The sequence below is a fragment of the Triticum aestivum genome, chromosome 2A (assembly GCF_018294505.1).
Source record: "Triticum aestivum cultivar Chinese Spring chromosome 2A, IWGSC CS RefSeq v2.1, whole genome shotgun sequence".
Classification (NCBI taxonomy): Eukaryota; Viridiplantae; Streptophyta; class Magnoliopsida; order Poales; family Poaceae; genus Triticum; species Triticum aestivum.
In genome coordinates, this window is record NC_057797.1 from 709,693,941 (window position 1) to 709,715,013 (window position 21,073).

At 43.3% G+C, this 21,073-nt stretch overlaps 1 protein-coding gene and 1 long non-coding RNA gene across 4 annotated transcripts; both read right to left on the reverse strand.

Annotated features, from left to right (window-relative positions):
• Positions 1–2,712: 2,712 nt before the first annotated feature.
• Positions 2,713–12,347, reverse strand: LOC123190430 (ubiquitin). Of its 2 annotated transcripts, none has more exons than XM_044603069.1 (3): positions 12,196–12,347; positions 11,681–11,831; positions 2,713–2,857 (listed from the first exon to the last, which is right to left on the reverse strand). In XM_044603069.1, exons 1-3 carry the CDS (start codon positions 12,296–12,298, stop codon positions 2,758–2,760), a joined length of 354 nt encoding a protein of 117 aa, XP_044459004.1. In that variant the 5' UTR covers positions 12,299–12,347; the 3' UTR covers positions 2,713–2,757. The 2 variants fall into 2 exon arrangements, with proteins under 2 accessions (XP_044459004.1, XP_044459003.1); XM_044603068.1 differs by having other exon boundaries at positions 11,618–11,831.
• Positions 12,348–14,761: 2,414 nt separating this feature from the next.
• LOC123190431 (uncharacterized) lies at positions 14,762–16,569 on the reverse strand. Of its 2 annotated transcripts, none has more exons than XR_006496340.1 (5): positions 16,249–16,569; positions 15,959–16,165; positions 15,614–15,669; positions 15,352–15,495; positions 14,762–15,273 (listed from the first exon to the last, which is right to left on the reverse strand). It is a non-coding gene; the product is annotated as an uncharacterized lncRNA (long non-coding RNA). The 2 variants fall into 2 exon arrangements; XR_006496341.1 differs by having other exon boundaries at positions 15,580–15,669.
• Between the last annotated feature and the right edge of the window lie 4,504 nt (positions 16,570–21,073).

A 21,073-nucleotide genomic window follows, 5' to 3' on the forward strand; every position in this document is an offset into this window, starting at 1 on the left:
TAACATGATAATATAAGCACCGCATAACCGATAAGTTACAATATAAACATGATGGTAATGTTTTACCAAAGGAAAACAAGTTGTTAAAAATATACACTCGCCTCGCGAGGCCTCTTAGATGAACACAACACATGATGTGCCACAGAAAAGCCACATAATGTTTAGTGTCATGAGGAGGCACATGTGCTCGTCGGTTGGCCCAGAAAAACAGCCCACTTTGACCCGCTATAGGCGTGATAAGTTACGCAAAATCATCCAAAAAGTTATGAAAAAAGTTACCGAAACACATCCAGGTTTTTAAGTGTAAGTACAATGATAATATACGAACTGTAGACCTGGTAACTCATGTACAATCCCCCATGGTAACTTTGACCAAGGACGAGGTTGATATACGCATATCCTGATAACTTATGTGTAAGTACCACGGTATTTTACACATCCAAGACCTTATAACACAGTGGTAACTTTGAAAGGGGTGTAGCTGTTGAAACATAGTACCTGGTAAGTTCTATGTAAATAGCACGGTAACTTACGCAACACAGGTCTGATAACTTGCATGCGGATACCATGGTAACTTTGTCCCGAGGGAAAATCATGGTAATTTTCTGTACTTTTTTGTAGTAACACAATTGTAAAAAAAAATCAAAACGATTAGTTTCTTTAGTTTGAGCAACAAATACCTAAGGGTGAGGTTGTTGTGGTGGCGCGCTTTGGTGCCAAGGAGGTGTGGGTTCAAATCCCACATGCGCAATATTTTTTATCATGTGGTAGACATGAAGAAGTGGCAATTTTCTCGAAGGTGGGCGCGTGAGATGTGCGGGAGAAGCAGGTTTCTCGGGCGAGCCTGCAAGGTCGTTCGGGACAAGGTGGGGTCGAAGGAAAGGGGACCGTGTGGTATTTTAAAATGAAAGAAGTAGAGGTGTGACAGTTTTGCTTATATGGCACACATGTGCCAAATATCACAGTCCATAACAAAAAAAGGAAAAACCAAAGAAAATAATGAATCCAACCATAAACAGGAAAAATTTAACAAAAACCAAAGAACATGCCCTAAATCGGGAAAAATATAGGAGTAATAAAAAGAAACCAAATTGTAAAAAACCAGCCTCGGGAAATGGCAAAGGGGTCTACCCAAAAGATGCTCGATTGACAAGATTTTTTTTTTAATTTGGATCTTGTGGAAAAAGCAGTAAGATGACTCCCCTCTTCTTGCGGCGAGAAAAATACCCAGCAAAATTTTCTTGTGATGACAAGTTGCGCTAGCTACCAGGGGGGCTTGGTGATAACCTTTGAAACCGGAGCCCTTGAACTAGTTATTTTGGCTAAACTAATGTATATTATAGTTAATTTAAAAATAAAATAAGTAAAAGTATTCTTTTGTTATAAAAAAACTTGCACATATCAAAGATTAATATTCATGTACTTCTAAAAATGTTTATTTTTAAAGTTGTGTTCACATATTTTGAAATGGATTTCATGTACTCTGTTTTTTTACTTCGCATATAAGATTTGTCTAAGTCAAACTTCATAAAGTTTGACCATGTTTGTAGGGAAACAAATCTTCATGTATTTTCCGAAAAATGTGTAATTTCAAAAATATGTCCATACCTCTAAAACATATTCTTGTAACTTTTAAAAGTGTTGACAAAAATGTTCAAATAATTGAAAAAATATTCACCTATTTTCTTTCCAGAAAAGTGTTTATCTAGTTTTTTAAAGTGTTTACATGTTTAAGAAATGTTTGCTTATTTATAAAAAGTATTTATATTCAGTTTTTAAAAAGGAATATGTAAAAATAAATATTAATATAAAAATGAAAGATAAACAAAAAATTAATAGAAATGGAAGACGAAAAACGAAAACAACAAAACCGATATGAAATGAAATGCAAATGGGCCTCGGTTATGTAGCTCAAGCGTGGGGAATTTGATGACATATAGCAGGTGAATAATGAGTACCAGAAGATTCAGCACCCACAGAAATCCATCTCCCTATACTACGATGATGTACCTCTGAATCAGGTGCCACAATCTAGCTAGTCTTGCTTGCCACATTTACATTCAGGTTCAGGTGTCCATGCTTTGTAATGTCTTGTAACTGTATAGTTTCCGAATTCTGCAACAATGAACAGATCCCGAGTATGGCCCCTTCCCTTCCCGGGGATGAAATGTACCCGGCGACGACAGAGTTGTGGTGGAAATTTCATCTATAAATCTACGGCATGACCTGATTGACACGGGCTGGCAGTATGTATGGGGCAACAAGCATGAATTCAGTGAAGGTGACAAGGTAATCTGATTTCACTACTGGAACTCTGTTTGGCACGCACATGGACGGCATCTGGTTTCCTAACAAAATGGGCACCAGATAGAGATGTGCAGCAGAAAATGCAGAGTTGCAAACATTAATTTGGACAACGAAAGTTTGCATTTCATGTAATTAATTAGCAGGAAATGCTGGCCTGAGAAACTAGATTCAACCATAGTACATAACAGGAATATAGAAGCAAGAGTGCTACTTGACTTCATCATCATTCAAGCTAGGTAGTAGAACTCAAATACTTGATTTCACCATTCATGGAAGAGCGAATTGCAGTACTACGACAGAAACTAGTAATACAAGAGCAACTGCTAGCTAGCATCATTTATGGTTCTAGATTCCAGAAGCAACATTTAACTGAAACTAAGACTCGAACCAAACTTTGAACTCCCAGTTAATCCAGCGATGGCATGTCACTTGGGTCATGTTCCCAATGCTTCAGTGGAAGCGCAGCTTCTCCTTGGGCCTGATGTCATTGCTGTGGCCGCACTTCTTCTTGCGGCAGTTTGTAGACCTGAGGGGCAGGCGTGCATAGCACCTGCAACGCAAAATCATGGACAAGTTAGGATATACGTACTCTTGTGAATGACTATAGCTAGTACTTGTGGCAAATAGAGTAAGGCATCAACTAATACTCCATCCAAATGGAGAACCTGTATGCTAATAAGCTAGTACTTTCCTGGATCCAAACCTCACAGAGATATGATGTACATATGCATTGATCCTCATCCAAGAGATGACAAAACAAACATCGCAATTCACAAGCTTCTATCATGTGCATAGATATCCAGATACAAACAAGTACTCCCTCCGTTCCAAAATAAGTGACTCAACTTGGTACTAACTTAGTACAAAATTGAGTCACTTACTTTGGGGCGAATAGCTCCCATGCGACGTCGTTGGTGTGAACTGTCTCTCATGTGACGTCGTTGGCTGTAATAGCTCTCATGCGATATCTGCGTTGGAGAAAATAGCTCCCATGCGACACTGCTGCCTAATCCAAAGACACATGTTTAAAACTCGAATCAGGTGAGCGGGACCCACAGCGTGGGACCCACTAACTTATCCAACTCAGCATTGGTCAGGTGAGCAGGACCCACTGCGTGGGACCCACTAACTTATCCAGGTCAGCATTGGTACAAGAGGACACCGAGCCGTGGCCCGAGCCGTGCAGCACCGAGCCCATCCTCCCCCCTCCCCCCCCTCCCCGACCGTTGTTGTTCTTCTTCTCCGGCGACGACGCGCAGCAACGCCGTTCCGGGCCACGACCTAGCAATGTCGAGCTCCGCTTCAGCCTCCCGCCGCTCATGGCCGCGCTATGGCGCAGTGCCCATGACAAGGTGCCCTGCATGCCCACGTATCGCACCCCTGAAGCGGCTAGTCACAACAACCGACAAGAATGGCAACCTTGGGCGGGAATTCGTGAAATGCGAGAGCAAACCAGAGCAGGGAAAGGTGAGATTTTACTTCTCAATATGCCAATTTTGGTTTTTGTCTCCCAATTTCATATTTGCCCAATTTTCCCCATTTTTCATCGGATTTGGGATTTAGGGTTCATCTTTCCAATTTCAGAAATTGAAGCAATGCACCCATTTTGAGTGGCTAGATGAGTACATAGAGCGGATTCAACTGGAGGGTGCATCAGGGGAGCTCGATTTACCGTTGGAGGCGAAGAAGTTGGGCAAGTTTGGATCGGGCACGTCTGGATCTGGGGCCCCTGGATCTGCCCGTTCCATTGGGGCTACGGTGGGGGATGCAGTAGTGACAGCAGAGCTGAAGAAGCTGAACAAGCAGATGAAGAAACTCATCGAATTGCAGAAGCAGGGCAATTTGATGGGGCTGATGGCCGGACTTTTTTATGTTTGTGTAATTGCTCTCGTATTTTTTTATGTGATGATAATTAGTCGTAAGTGAATAGATTGGGCATCATTTGTAATCGTAATGATATGTATATTTGAATGAAAAGTGTTGCGCTGTACGAATTCAACATGTCCTCTCCACTCTGTTTCGGCCCGTATTTTTAGTTCTTCAGTTCGTTATCAGTTTCAGTTTCAGTGGTAAAGGGAGAAAAGGAAAAAAAGGTTCGTCCACAGCCTGTTGCCCAAAAAGGCCAGGCCCATATAGAAGTTAGGCAGGGCCGAATAGAACATATCTAGGCCCATTGATAAAAGAAGTGTAGCTAGTGCAAAAAAGTGCACACGGTCATTGACATCGATATATCTTTCCGGCTTTAGGTTATTTCACAAATTTTAAGTTTCCTGCAGTCACCTTTTTTGAGATAACTCATCTGATAATTATTTGAGCTATTTTTATGCATAAGCTATCGTGTCCGATGGTAGGGTCCCGTGTTGTTTCGGCTAAAACAAAAGGTTGGTTCTAGTTAGCAGTCCAACTTGCAGTCTTTGTGAACCAAAAAAGTTGCAATTGTTTGGTTCTAGTTTATTTCAACCAAGCACCATTTTTTAATATTTTTTCTGACTTGTGCTATGGTGTTTTCAAAGTTTTTACTCGTGTGTTTCAACCGAAAAAGGTTGTGCCCCTCTCAAAAAAAGAAGACATCTAGTGTGCCCCTAGTAGCATCTCCTTACAACATAGAGGGGCATCCCCTTACAACATATAGTGCATAAAACATAAAAGAAAGATAATTAACTAGACACGTGCTAACAACAACTTATATGATTGGATCATGTTTTAGTGCATTTTTTAGTACACATGGCCACATAAATAAAATGCAATGGAGAAACTTTAGGACCGAAAAAACATATAGATAGATAGAGGGGCATCGGGTACCGTACCCTAGTAGCATAGATAGATAGAACATATAGAGGGGCATCCCCCCACTACATATAGTTTATAAAACATGAAAGTAAAATAATTAAAACTAGATATATAAAAGACACGGGCACACGCGGCCGAACCAACACAAACACAAACTAGATAGATAGAAGACTCGCACTTGAACAACCCCTTGAACAACTCCTTGGCCCCTCCTCCTTGGGCCCCTCACTCGTCGTTCTCCGGCATCTGGTAGGGGAGGGTGTGCATGCCGTTGGGGTGAGGGAAGATGTGGTGGAAGTTGGTGAAGATGTTGTAGGTCGTGAACGCGATAAACTCGCATCCACACCAGAACACCTCCCCGACGAGGTGGTGAGCGTCATAGGGGTTGGTGAAGGTGACGTAGAGGCCGATGACGAAGCCGTTGGCGTTGCCATCGTACTGCTCGTGGAGGTGGAACATGGGCAGAGTGCCCGGAGGGAGGTGGCGGTAGCCGGCTTGGAGGAAGAAGCGAGCCAACTCTCTAGGGCCCCTCCACCTAGAGATGGCCCATACCCTCAGGCTATTCTCGACGACGACTCCGGCCGGGTACTGCCTCTCCGGCACGGTGCAAGGGAGACGATAGGTAGGGCTGTTGAACTGCATGGTGGCTCGAGTGGTGGATTTGGTTCGAAAAGAAGAAGGGGAGGAGGCTTGAGAGATGAGTGTGAGAGGATGAGGAAATGGTGCCCTTTTATAGCCGCGTTGCAGCCGTGGTTAATGTGTACACGGTGCCTTCTCGATCATTTTCTCTTCTCCGTTTGCACTGGCATAAGTAATTGCGGGCATTAATTCAAAAAACGGTGGGCAGAGCATCCAAAGAGGCACGGGCGGCACAGGCATGGAAACAGGTCCGTTCATCCGCGCGTGACACTGAAAAAGGAGCTGCACCACCGACGCGTCCGTCGGGTTCAAACATGCATTTGTTAAAATAGCTTAGATGCGACGTACTTATACGCTGCGCCCCTACCGTGCTTTACTACGTCGATGCGTGCATGCAAGCCCACATGCAAATGGCTAGGCATTCATGAGCAAAGAATTGCTAGGCTGCGACGTTGCATGGCATGCATGGGACAGGGATGGCCCACATGTCATTGACCCTCTTGCAAGCAGCCCATCCCCCCTCTCGACGGCCGTGCGCACGCACGACAGGCTCTGCCGGGCCCGATCCGCTCGGCCCAACGGTCACTTAGATGCTCCCCCGCTCAACGTTATCTGTTCGTCAGAGAGAAAAAAGGGTGGCCAATCAGATTGGAGCCCACAGATCGCCCCCGCGGAATCCTTCTAGAAGGCCTATCCGACGGCCGCAGTTTGGCGTTAGGGTTAGATCGACGGTGGACGTTTGCCGCTAGGGTTACAGGGTTTTGAGGCAGTCAGCGGGGTTTTGAAAGGTTTGACCGAACATTCAAATGTGTATAACTAATTCAAAAAAAATCTAAAAAATGAAAAACCTGCGCATATAGCCTTTTTATGTTACATAGTTATGATATAAAATGATAAACTTGATCTAATGATCTTTGCATGAAAAAACCTTCACAAATTGGACTATCTCGACTAAGGTTGCATAGAGTTCAAAGGAGTGAGAAGAGGGTTTGAGGTTTTGAAAATGCAAAAATATCAAAAATATCACCTTAGCTTCATTTTAGAGTGACTAAGGAGGATCTGAAGTTATTTTTGCATTTAAAATTTTTAAACTTGTTTTATTGCTGACTTTGTATTAAAGGGTGTTTTTTCAAAAATAAATTAAATAATATGAATACTTATTCAAAAAAAGGTGAGACTTCGTATTGATCCTATATAGGTATAATATAAGCTAAGAAAATCTTTTTTGGGTGATTTTGAGAAGGTCGAAAAAACTTGCTTAGAAATGGGGCCGTTTTCCCTTACTTTGGAGCCTGTTTGGACAACATTTTCAGTGACTATGAGTTGGACTTCACAAAAAGGGTTGGATTTATGAACTAAAGTGCATAGTAGTACATAAAATGATGCAACATCACAGAACAAACAAATGAACTCAAAAAATATTGGAGATAGGTTCAAATTTGAATGTCGGTTCAAATTTGAATTTTATTTCAAGTCAAATCAACATCATAGCACATAAGTTTTCACATAAAAGAACATAAGTTTTCACATCAAATGACAACAAACTTAAGTTTTCACATCAAATTTGAATAATTTCGACTCTATTTCTTTTGCTTCTTTCTACCACTCGATTTCTTCTGCTTTTTTCCAACGTTTGGTTCCACGGCGCATAGTTTGTTGATGCTGATGCTCTTGCTTTTTGGCCCCTTGCAAACTCCACTAGGCCCCCTCAACTTTTGCACTTGACCATGTCCCACTTCTTCAGTTTGCACTTCTGCTGATTGAGTAGATGGCACACATTGTTCAACTACTTCAGTTTGCAACTCAACACTTGGCAGCACAACCTCCAAACATGGCAACACAGTTGTCAAAGCAGATTCGCATGGCAGCACAACAGTTGCTTCATCTGCAATAGTTTCAGATTGCCCTAGCGTCTGCAAAACAGATTCAGTATGCATCACATCGTCCAAAACAGAAACACTTAGCTCATGTTCAGCAGTAACAGTTTCAGTTAGCTCCATATCTTTGTCACCAAATATTATCTGCTTAGTGCTCTTCCGTCTATAGCCATTGATTCTTGCTTTTTTCACTGGCCAGCAAGTTCAACAACAAGAGGTGGGGCTTTTTCTGCACGCTTCCTCCTAAAAAATAAAGCATTTGACTTGGTTAGATACTAGAACAAGTAGCAAAATCAAAAACTTGCAAAAACAATAACATAAACATACTTTGGCCTCTGAGGAGTGTAGATGCACTTGGATGAACCAATTCTGTGCCCAAGTACCTCACACAACTTGCACCTATTTTTGTTACCTTTTTGAGCCCTTTTGGGCTTATCATTCTTTTCCTTTTCCTTTTCCCCCTTCTTACTACAACCACCTTTCTCAAACCAAGCTTTGAATCTGCTCTGTTTAGGCCTCCCAGCCTTTCTTCTAGTGACAGGGGGACACAAGGTAAATTCTATTTCCACCTCAGGCCACTGAGATTGGTCAGTCAGTGCAGGAATTGGACTTGCATATGCAGCTTTGAATTTTTGTACTGAATAATACTCATGCAAATATGGGTGCATATTTAACCTGGGTTTAGATGCCAAAAAAAGTATGGAATGCTCACATGGTTTTCCAGTGTGTTGCCACTCTTGGCAAGTGCACTCATGCAACTCAGTATTTACCACATGCCTCTTGCCACTCTTTGTATCTCTAACTTCAGCACCCCACAAGGAAGATTTCTCAACAGATAGATGTGAAAGATTTCTACTCCTGTTGACCACCTGTTGTACCACTGCTGGAAGCTTGTCCCCTTCCAAAATATTAGCAATTTTTCCTCTCAACTCCCACAAACGCATGATCATGATCCTTATTTGGTCCACCATGTCATGCACAGGCAAGTCTTTCAAATCCTTCACTTTGTTGTTAAAACTTTCTGCCAAGTTGTTATTGATATGATCACATTTTATGGCAGTATTAAAACCTGATCTATACCACAACAGAGAATGGTGGGTGTTCAACCATGAAGCAAATTCATTATCACTACATGATGCCAATATCTTACCAAGGTGATAGGAATGTGTCTGTCTGGTGTAGGATCTTGCTGCTGGCCACATGCGCCCAAATTCATCTCCTCTGAATTTTTTATCAGATTCATCCACATATGTCCAAAGCACTCCCTCTGCTCAGCATGGGGGAAAACATTTTTTACTGCATTTTCCAACCCTTTACATGCATCTGTGTGGATGGCCAAAGGAGAAACTGGCCCTATGCATCTTTTCAGTTGCATCATGAACCATATCCATGATGCCTCTGTCTCTGATTGAAACATTCCTATTGCAATTGGGAACATCCAGTTGTGTCCATCTAGAGCATTGCATGCAGCCAACTGACCATTCCACTTTCCAGTCAAAAAAGATGAGTCTATGCTCAAATATGGACGACAACCTGCTTTGAATCCATCTATGCAAGGCTTCAAACACATAAAAAACTTGCTGAATAAAACCTTGCCATCCTCTGTTACCTCTGTATCTATCTCCACCACACTCCCAGGTGACCTCTTCTCCACCTCTGCTTTAAAACTATACAACATCCTAAATGTATTTGCCCAGTCACCATACAATGATTTCATGGCCCTTTGTTTTGCTTTCCACACTGTGGTATATTGCAGCTGGATGGGGTACAGCTTCTCCAAGTCAACTTTAAGCCTCTTTGCAGTAGTGTTTGGAGTCTTGGCTAAAATAGGAGTAATCTTCTCTGTAACCCAAAGCTGTGATGTCATCTTTGAAACTCTCTGTGAAGTGGTCATACATGTATGCTGGTGTGGTATTTGATTTACCCTTACTGTACTTCCATCAGGTTGTAGTCTGGCAGACAAGTACCATTTGCAAGGATTGCCACCACCATCATAACCTTTGCACCGAGCATAAAATTTCTTTCGATCAGTCCACATAGTCTTGGCATCAAACTCTTTTTTCACTGCATAGGTCCTGAAAGACATCCTAAACTCCTTCATGCTTGGCCACAACTTTCCCACCTCAATAACTGGGTTCTCTTTGTCATACAAACAAACCAGCTCATTATCATCTGCATCATCCACATCATCTGCAGCCTCTCTCATCAGCTGTTCTTCATCCTCATTTGCATTTCTAGGGCCTGTGTTACCTTCAGCAGGCAAAGAACTGTCATCCTTCTCCTTATCTTTGTCATCAACTTGAATGCCAAACATTTCGGCCATATCAATGTCAGATATTGGTGTAATGACCAAATCTGTTTTTTCATTCAACTCTACTACATTCCAGTCAACAACAATCTTCCTAGCACCATGGGTTCCCTCCTCTCCATCTGCATCAATCCCTGTATCTTCAGCTACTACAGTCGGTTCAGTCAACAATGCCAACATCTTCTTTTGTGAAACCCACTCATCATCTTCCATCTGTGCAGCCCTCTTTGATTGCACATAACCAACTCTGGAATGAGTTTGCAGATCAATTAGCTCTGCATAAAATGTTACTTGTTTGCTTGCCCACCCTTCTTGCTGATCAATTTCAGCAACCATGGATTCTCCATCTTCAATTCTCACATATTCACCATTATAGTTATCGAAACGTTGCAGAGATACCTCTTGTTCTGGACCCCAAACAATACTCTCCCCAATTCTCTCCACCAAATTGCCCACGGCCTTCTCCTTCATGCTCTCCAATTCATGGGGATCAACATCTGCAAATTCGACATCCAACCTCACGGTGGTATCTCTATCAATGTCTTGGACACTGCCATCACTGAGCTTGGCTTTACAGGGAAAAAATTCCACTATAATTGCGAATGTGGTGGCAGAACCTGAACCTCCCCTGTTTTGTCAATGGCAGGCAGCGGCGGCAGTCACTACCAAATCGAGTTCGATTCTAAATCGCCAAGAAAAGAGGGTGGCATTACCGATTTGAAGCATTGTCTCCTCGCTCCATCTCATCCAGCCCTCACTCCATCTCCTATCCAATCGAGATTCTAAAACGCCAAGAAACAGGGGCAGCATGAGGCCACAGATTTATCCAAAATTTAGTGGAATGGGAGTAGTGTTTGGAAAATACTCACTCGCAATAGCCGCTACAGAGATAGGCGCTCCACCACCGGGCCGCGGAGAAGAAACAACCCCCGGATACAATGGAGCCTGATTCTAAATCACCAAGAAACAGAGGGCAACATGAGGCCACAGATCCCCCAAAATTCTGGGGAGTGGGACTAGGGTTTCGGGCTCACCTCGCAATAGCTCTGCCGCTGCCGAAAAATGTGCTCCACCACCGCGGAGAAGAAACCGCTGCCGGAGAAGATGCTTACGGCGGCGCCGCTCGCCCAGTCCAGCACGGGCGAGTCGAGCACGGTCACACAGTCCCAGGTCGAGTCGTGGACGGTTGACTCTTGTCTACGTGGCCATAGGTGGACCCCACCAGTCAGAGCACATAACCCCCAGTGTCCTAACCAAACCTCAGCCTAACTAACAGCCAACTAGCCGCGTAAATGGTGTGTCGCATGGAAGCTATTTTTTCCAACGCAGATGTTGCATGAGAGCTATTACAGCCAACGACGTCGCATGAGAGATAGTTCACACCAACGACATCGCGTGGGAGCTATTCGCCCCTTATTTTGGGACGGAGGGAGTAAATAAGAACAACATATCAATGTATAGTGAAAGAAATAGTCCATCTACACCTCAACTAGTGCTTGATAAAAAGTACACTAATAAGCTAGTGGTTATCTGGATCCAAACCACAGACAAAGATATGATCCCCATTGAACAGAGCACAACAGAAACATGGCAATTCACAAGCTCATAGACATCCAAAGTTGCAGACACAAACATGCATGTAACAGCGGCATATCGATGCACAGTAAAAGAAATTGTCCAAGGAGTAGTAACATACTTGCGACACACAAGCTTGTGTTGCCTGTACTTGAGCGCAAGCGCGAGCAGGTTAGGCTCCAACCTGAACGGGTAGCACGAGCCCCTGCCACCGCCGACGAGGCGCAGCACGAGGTGAAGCGTGGAATCCTTGTGGATGCTGTAGTCGGCCAGGGTGCGGCCATCCTCGAGCTGCTTCCCCGCGAAGATGAGGCGCTGTTGGTCCGGCTGGATACCTGCGGTTATTGAAACCAACATAGCGTCCGCAGTTAATTTGGCACCACAAGACGCTCGCATATGCAGTTCGATGGAGGAGATGATGAAATCAACCAAATTGTACGCTGCGAAACAGAGGATCTGCTCAGATTCAGGCGGATGGCCTACAAAAGGAGCCTAATTTGTCCTACCCCGAGGTCAATTGCAAGGCAATCCAACAGATAAGCTAGCGGAGAAGCCATGATATTTTTCTAACCCAAAGATGCTCGTCACGGAGGACGATCTGCTCTGAATCGGGGCAAGATCATCGAACAAAGCAGCAACAGAACCGACGCCGGCGAAGGCGACCGGAGGCCGTCATGGGCGAAGGCGGAGGGCGCGTACCTTCCTTGTCGTGGATCTTGGCCTTGACGCTGTCGACGGCCGCGAAGCTCTCCACCTCGAGCGTGATGGTCTCCGCCCTCAGCGTCTTCACGAAGATCTGCATCCTTGCCGCCGGTTGCTGCCCCTGCTCTCCTCTCCCCCGCTCGCCGGGTGGTGATGAAATGGTGAGAATGGAAGCGCCGCGGACGTGGGTGCGCTTTTGTAGGAGGAAACGCAGCCGTCAAGAAAACCCTGAATCCCTAGTGAAGCGAGGCCGCGAAGGCCGGAAGTCGGTCGGAGGAGCCGTTGTGGCCCATTGAAGGCCCAACATCTAAGGCCGCTTTCATTTTCTTTCCAAACCTAATGATCTGACCATGTCTTAAAAGCAAAGTCGTCCATTTTTTGCTGAAATTATTTGGCATTTATGCATTCCAAACAGGACTCCTATATCCACAGCATCCATGAGCTTTATTTTTTGTAAAACAAATTGAGTATTTATTGGCCGATTAATATCTCGTAATTCCAGTTACAAAATAAAACATGGTAACTAATATGAACAGTCCAACCTTGCAAAGTATCAATCCGAACCTCTTGACACAATAGAAGTATTTGTACCTCTTTCTGAAATGCGAGTAAATTATACTATTCATTATATATAAAATATTTTGCGGCACTACTTAAGATTTTAGATTTCTCTTTATCATAATTTATTGGATTTAAGAAAAGTATCCCCATTTTTAAAAATGCTAAGTAGTACCACAAAAAAATTAAACTAATAATTTGTGGTTCAAAAAAACAGTTAAACGGTGTTACAGTTCTGTCCAGACAAGGTAACTTGTGCAAAATTTCTTGAATCTGGTAAGTTGTGTCAAGGAAATTTTTCATACCATTAATAGTCTCATTTACTTTTACCGCATTAAGTTGACGGTAATATAGTTGAGTATAACTGCATAGGACCAACACTTATCTTAGATATTAATTATGCATCATGTTCATCTCATAAGCATTGCCTAAGCAGCAAGTCGCATTGTATTAAGGATTAACTAGATCGGGAATGGCGCGCGTTGCTGCGCCCGTGTATTAGGAATTTTGGATGAAATAGATTTGCAATTTTTTTTTGTAAAAACATCTATTTTGTTTATATATATATATATATATATATATATATATATTTAGGATGTTATGGGCCACGTAATAGAATTTCTTTATTTCTTGGGTTGTTGTGGGCCTTTTTTTGTGAAGTGCACACGCAGTCACTCAATAGACCATGGTTTTCTCAAAAAAGGACTGGTGAGGCTCCCGTGGTCTTAATTGTCCCATAGAAGCTAGAGGAGGCAAGTTAATGAAATATTATATGTTTATCAATGGGTGGCAATAATAAAGTTCTTATGGCTTTTCATTTTTCATTCTTGATTACGTATTTGTAACTGATGAGTAAAAAACTTCTTTTAAAATATTATGTAATGACCACTTGTTTTCTCGAACACAAAGGAAGCAGAAATGTGTGTGTGCTTGTCCCTGTCCTGCACCACAAAGCAATTGCTGGTTCCGTCTTCTCTAGGCAAATCGTCTGCACCAAGATAAAGATCAATGATTTAGTCTTTGTCAGCTGCTCTGGATCTTGCCTTTTTGAAAATCAAATATGGTAAATCATACTTTTCAGTACTCTTTTTATTATGTTTCCAACAACTGTTAGGCCTGGACAGATTTTTTGATATTCGATTTTCCTGCTTGGGCTCGCTGTTGTTTGTTGATCCCTGAAATTGTAGTACTTGGGGACGACAGGGTCGTGTTCCAGGAAGGGTACAGGTTCTGGCTGCCGTCCTCGAAGTTGTTCTCTTTGCATGCAACAATTGCAGGCATATCCATTCATTCGTTGATGAACAAACATCACTGGAAATTCAAAGGTTACTATCCTAAATGTGTATGCCTATGACCTTTTTTAAATTAAGTGTCTCGTGTCAAGAGAAATGTACGCTCAATGCTCATGTCTGAACATTACAATTTAGATTGTAGATTTTTCTACCATAAATGGAGGGCATGTACGAAAGTTGCAGTATGATTGTGTTTACTACTTGGATCTCAAGTAAGCAGAAGAGCTTTGTCATTCCCATCTCCTTGTCAACCGCCTCATCTTGACAACACTACTGATATTGGATGCACGAAGTTGATTTATGTATGATCCTCTCATCTAGATCCAGGTCCATATCAAGAAATTGATTATAGCCGAATAAAGTCCAATAACATTGGATCGAGATGTATACAAGTGAAGAGCACATCATGTTGTATATAGATGAAGCAAAGTAGTACATACTAATTAGATCATACAAGAGATCCAGGTTAGTTCACCTTGTCATATGGTGTGCAAATATTTTTGAATTCACATGGGTAACATTGCCGCATTTTATACATAATATGCAAGTACCGAACAAAATTTGATATATTTGAAAGATCTCTTACTGGGATGAATAAAATTACTCTATAGAAAGCACCAACTGGGCTTCTTATACATCATTCACATTTCAACTAACTGAAGCACAAACTAATAAGAAGCATGTTGTCTGTGTGAAGGAGCTTTGCCAGATAATTTGAAGAATGCATTCCCATTAAAACAGTTTATACAGGATGGGTATAGTGCAAATACTATAATACAAGAAACATTGCTGCCATTGCCTCTTACATGTGCAAGTACCAAACAGAATTTGACAGTTGTCAAAGATCTCTTACTGGAAGAAATAAAATTACTATGTACCAACCAACAAGTGAGCTTCTTATACACCATTCACCTTTAAACCAACTGAACCACCACCTAATAATAAGCATTCTATCTATGTGTGAAGCACCTTGCCAGAGAATTTGAAGAAAGCATTCCACTAAACAGTCAGGATGTGTATAGTGCAAATATTGTAATACAAGAGACTTGTATGATGCCATGAAAAAGAGGTGCAAGATTACATATGTACGCGCACAAGCTGGCCCAGGAATCGGCCGCGACGATGACGCCATTGTCGAAGATGAAGGAGAGCATGGTCGTCTCCTTCTTGTGGTTCACCATCTCCTTGGCCGCCTTCTGGAATTCATCAAACTGCCACCGGGAAACTACAACAGGGTGCAAACGGATCAAAGGCCAATGGATTGCGGTGTGAGGAAAGGGGGTCAAGGGAGTGGGAGGCTCACACATGCGTTGAATGTGGGGAACTCTGAGGGCGAGTTGGTCGACGGTGTCGGCGGAGAAGAGGCCACCGAACTTGTCGCTGCCGGGTGTGGCCGCACCTAAGTGGTTCTTGAGGGTGGAGAGTGTCAGGCTCCATCTATCTGAACCTGAAAAGTGTCGATCTTCAGTTAACTGGCGCGCATCTAGAAACCCTTCGTGGGATCAAATAGCTATCATCGCTCGATCAAAACCTCAATTGACAGCCGAGATGTACAATCTTTTAACCTCTGAATGAAGATAATCATTGCAGTACACATATTTGGTAGACAATCTTTCAACCACTGAATGAAGATAAGAAAGAGAGGTTGTCAGTCCCCTAACGAAAATATAATCATTGCAGGAATGGTAGACCATGGCTAGGGTTTCATCAGAGTGCTTGCAAGAAGAAAGATAAAGCCAAGGTGTCTTCCATATTGTACCAGTACTTAAAAAAGGTTGCAATCTTGTAATGGAGAAATATAAATTCAGGGGAGATAACAATTGCAAAACCTCGTAATTAGGTTCTTGATCAGTTAGCACACTTTGAAAACATGGAGATATGAGGTATGGCAGTTCATGGAAACTAATTACCTGGCTAGCAGCCGTTGTAGATTGAAAAATTCCTTGAACCAAAATATGAGAACCAGTCAAAATATTCGCCGGAATCATTTGACCAGAACTGTGCTAAACACCAATTAAACTTTGTTTCATGCAGAACTCATCATCATCCTCGCATTAGTGCAGAAAAGAATTGAGCAGAGTCTACCGGTTGTTCCATGTCTTGAATAAGAAATCGATCTGCACAAATAACAAGGAGTTGGAGAATGTGCAGTGCAACAGTAAAATAATGGTTATATTTTTATGAACTGCAGAACACCCACACGACTGCTTGTAGTTGGTGTCCACCCCTAAACTGACAGTCGACCAACATGTGCAAGTAACAACTTCCTTTCTTCCCCGTTGGCGAGACGAACAACAGCCAGCGATTGGACAAGGATTTCCATTGCCGTGGAGGACCTGCGATCCGGTGGTGGTGGCGGACCTAGGATCCGCCCAAGGTTGAGGTCGGTAGGACGACTCGGGAGGGATGGGTCTGCTCGCCTATCCCCTCGTGGCGCCTCGGTTGGATTAGTTCCTCCTCTGACTGCCCCACGAGTATGGTGACGGCGCCGCCTGTGTCGTGGTTGAAAGAGGAAGGAGAGATGGGGCTGGGGATCGAACGGGAGGGACAAGAGGTCAGGGTTAGAGAAACGAGCGATCACCGGGAATGGGCTGGCCTACGGTCCAGTTAACCATAGGGCGCCGTTTCGGCCTGTGGAGCAGCTGCGCATAGGACAGTAGGCCCAATATTAACCATTGTGCGGGACAGATCGCTTCACACAGAGATCGAACGACCAAAAACATCCAGATCATGAAAACGGACGGCCTAAAACGCGAATCGCTGAGAGGGCTTGCTTTAGGTGCGGTTATACTGTCCTTAATTTGGATATTTTGTTAAACACTAACCCTATTTTATTTGCCATTTTATTGAATGTTGAATATCTAAACCCTTCTGCCTTTTGGTGTTCTACCCCAAGACTCACCTTGATACTTTGCACATGTCCTTTTTGTGATATTTCGGTGCTACCCAAATTATCTCACATTTTCCCCTCTCTTATGAACCACTTCTAGTTCAATCCCGTTTATCCATCAAAATTGATTTATTTTCTAAATGAATTATAAATGCGCACCAAATGGGTTAATTACTTCCGTGTGGCCTTGCACCAAAATCTAGCCGGTCCTCCCACAATAGAAAATTAGGCTTGCAAAATCCCAAAAGCTCTCTCCACATCTTTCTAGCCGCCTGCTGAGCATTGTGGAAATCAAGATTTTTCTTACCTTTCTGTTTTTTCAACGGCTTCACAAATGTTTGCCATTTTGGGTAGATGCCATCGGCAAGACAACAGCCATAGTTGTATGTACGGCCATTTGCTACAAACTGCACCGGTGGCAGTTCACCATTTGCAATCTTATTCATCAGTGGTGACCGGTTGACAACGTTGATGTCATTCAAAGATCCCGGTATTCAAAAAAAGCATGCCAAATCCAAGTCTCTTGATGGGCCACCGCTTCAAGGATTATAGTGGAACCCTTTTTTTGGCCATGGAATTGCACATGCCATGCCTTAGGACAATTCTTCCAACTCCAATGCATGCAATCTATTGAGCCAAGCATACCTAGGAAGCCGCGAGCTTTGTTCATCTCCAATAGCTTTACGGCGTCTTCAGCATTGGGAGATCTCAAATACTCCTGGCCAAACACTTGCACAATTCCGACTGCGAAGCGCTTGACACACATGATGGCTTGGCTCTGACCCATGGCCAAGTGATCATCAACTAGATCAGCGGGGATACCGTATGCCAACATATGCAAAGCGGTTGTCACCTTCTGAAAGGTTCTATGCTAGAGCTCTCCGGCGGCATTCCTCCTTTGCTGAAAAAACCGGTCATGGCTCGCTAGTTTCTCTGCAATGCGCCCGAACAACTCAGTGCTCACCCTAAACCCGTGACGAAAGTACGACTCGGGGTATGTGGGATTCTCCACAAAATAATGCCTGATCAATCTGTTGTGGGCATCGATCCTATCCCTCCAATTTTTTTTCCGACCCATAACCGAACCACCGTGCTTCAGTTTTTTATTGATGTGCATAGCTAGGATCATTGCAAGATCCTCCTCCTCTTCCATATCAAATTCTTCTTCGAAAGAATCATATGATGAACTCATCTACAATGTTCAATTTAAACTAGGCTATAAAAACTACAAACAACATGCACCAAATTCATGTAAAAAATGTGAAGTTGAAGCAATACATACCTCGTGGGTGTTTTGTCGAACACCTTGCGGGCGCCGAGCGGCAGTGGGCGCCGGGCGCTATTCGTCGGAGAAGCTGCGGCGATGACGGGCGGCGGTGACTAGAGGGAGACGGGGGAAGCTGCGGCGGCACGGGGATAGGTCGGGGAAGCGCCGGAACGGTCACCGGAAGAAATGGGGTGGCGCGGGCGGCGGCGGCGCCAGCGACTGGATGGGGCAGGTGGAGCTGCAAGCAAGCGCTCGATAGTCCAGCGCGCTGGAGCGGGCGCAGCAAATAAGCGGCGCGCGCTGGCGTTTCGGCCGGCGTGCTGAACTGGATATGCCGCACACGCGGTTTTTGCGCCTCCGCTGGAGCGCCGGAAGCGGTAGCGCGCGCAAAAAGCACTAATTTTTCGACGCAGCGCTTATATAGCGCGGCTGTTGGAGATGCTCTTAGTATGGTCTAGAAAGGCTAAATTTTAAATCATTTGGAGCTTGTTTACTGCCCCAAATATTTAATATACAATCATTATACTTTAATTAATAAAAATGTTTTTATTGCGCCTGTAGGGGTACCCTCTCTCCCTAGGCCTAATAGCCCATCTTTATAACCAGCAACCCCATGGAAACACTCCCCTAAGACACACACAAACAAACCCTAACCCTAGTTAGGGCTCCAACTGATCTAATACCAGCCACCACCATGTCTTGAGATCCTATCGCCAAGATCATATCCAGACTGGCGCGCCGCTGCCCTAATCCATGAGCCCGTACAACACGAACCAGATATGTGTGTCGCTGCCATTTTCCACCGGAACTACTCCACCTCATAACTTGGTCGCTGGAGCCGCCACTTAGCACCGACAACCCTTTGGTGGAACCACGTAAAATATATCGAGCAAAGCATGTCCTTTAATATTATGATATGATTTTCTCCTTTGAACAACCCCCCCCCCCCAAGCTTAAGGCAAAGCTTCATGCTTGTTTTGAGAAAAAAATTCTCTAATTATGGCATGTTGTTTATGATGTGGCATATATTCTCCCATAAAAGCATAGATCATAACCTTGAAACTTCTTATGCTCATAGATGGGACATTATTGAATTTAGCAACCCCTCCTAGCGAGGAAAGAAATAGCTTAAGCATAAAGAGAGGGAGACTAGTGCCATTTTTCTTAAATAGTCTAGCAAAATCTTCAACTTTGTGGAGATGATCAAAAACACTTTAACTATCCAATCCGTGAAAGTTTAGAGTTTCATAAATTTTAATAACTTTTGGTTCCATAGGAAAACCATCAGCAACATCTTCAAGATATATAGGAGAGGCAGAAAATTCATCATCGGGTAAAAACAAGTCTTCTAAATCTCTTCCTTTAAATAATTTTCCAAAGAATATGAATCTTTATCAGTGTCACATTCTCTAATAGCTTTGGCAAATAAGAATTCAAGTTTAGGGGATTGGTTGGAGTAGGTGGTGTTCTCAAAATAGGAGTAGGTGGTGTTATCAAAGTGGGAGCGGATGGTTCATCTTCAAGTATTTTGTTATCTTTTAACATAGCAAAATGACCATCAAGTAGTTCTCCCAAAGGAGGAGATTCAGTAGCTATGACAATATGGTGGCTGTAGTTGTTTATGCAACAAAGCAGTTTCATGAGCAATTGCGAAGTATAAGTAACTTAAAATAGCGTTAAAATGTAGGCATGGGGATGGATATTGGGATGTTTCATGGATGACTTCTAAATGCCAAAGACAATCCATGCGGGTCATTTCCTAGGTCATGTTCTAGATTTATTGTAGGCATGCATCCCATGACTTGAGAGACATGCTTAACAAGAACTTGACTCTCGTCTACACTCATACCCTCCCTTGTAAAGGGGTACTAAGAGAAAACGAAAGGTAATTAAAGTGACATTAGGGTCAACTGAAACAGTGCATTAACACACTATGAGTACATGTTATTCTCAAATCAAAGCCATTCCCTTTGATATACTAGTCAGTCAGTCTCAGGGTCTCTGGATCAAATTTGTAATAGGTGCATATGACTTGCAGTTACAATCATGAAAAAGTAGACATAAAAGACATAATGGTTCAGATCTAAAATCATATTACTTGGGTCCTAGTAATAAGCATTGGTCACGGCAAAGTCATAACAACATCAATTCTCAAACAATTTTCACACTAGGAATCATCCCCACATCAATATGAAGTCTAATACATGATAAATCGCATACAATTCCCATCCACCCCATGTTCCTATAGCGGATTACTCACACATCATTGTGGAAGCATGATGGTGGTGATGGAGAAGGGGTTGACAGTGGTGTTGGTGAAGAATTGTCCTCTTCAGAGGAAAACCCTAGCCTCCAGCAACCCTTTGAACGAAAAATGATGGCCGCGGCGTCTCTACGTGACAAAAAAGATCATCGGTAATTTGGAGGAGGGTTTTGGAGAAATATAAAGCTAGGGGCACCAGAGGCTGGCCAAGGGAGCCCCACAGGCTGTAGGCGCCTGGTGTAGGTGCTTTGGGGCCCTGATTGCCAAGGGGGGCGCCTATGCAATGTCGGTCACCCTCTAGTTCTTCCGATTGTTCTTTGTGTAGATCCACGGAGTGCTGCAGTACCTCTAGATCAGCATGTGTGGATACCTCGGAGGTGTATTCTTCTTCGACACTAGATCGACGGATCACTCCAAAGAAATTCTCACGGCTGGGAGATACAACCTAGCTACGGGAATCGGCAAAATTTCACCAACTCCTCCTCTACTTCTGTTGCATGAATCATTGGTACGATAATCGTCACTTGTACCTTCATAGTGTTTGTTGGTGTGATCGTGCGCCAATATTTTGTTGTTGTTGTTGTTGTTGTTGTTGTTGTTGTTGT

What these genes read in the sequence shown, in the direction of transcription:
- LOC123190430 (XM_044603068.1), bottom strand. Translation starts at nt 12,298, where the DNA reads ATGCAGATCTTCGTGAAGACGCTGAGGGCGGAGACCATCACGCTCGAG. An exon ending in CAAGATCCACGACAAGGAAG is followed by an intron (nt 11,832 to 12,195) that starts GTACGCGCCCTC and finishes CAATAACCGCAG; the next exon opens with GTATCCAGCCGGACCAACAG. An exon ending in CACAAGCTTGTGTGTCGCAA is followed by an intron (nt 2,858 to 11,617) that starts GTATGTTACTAC and finishes TTTGCGTTGCAG; the next exon opens with GTGCTATGCACGCCTGCCCC.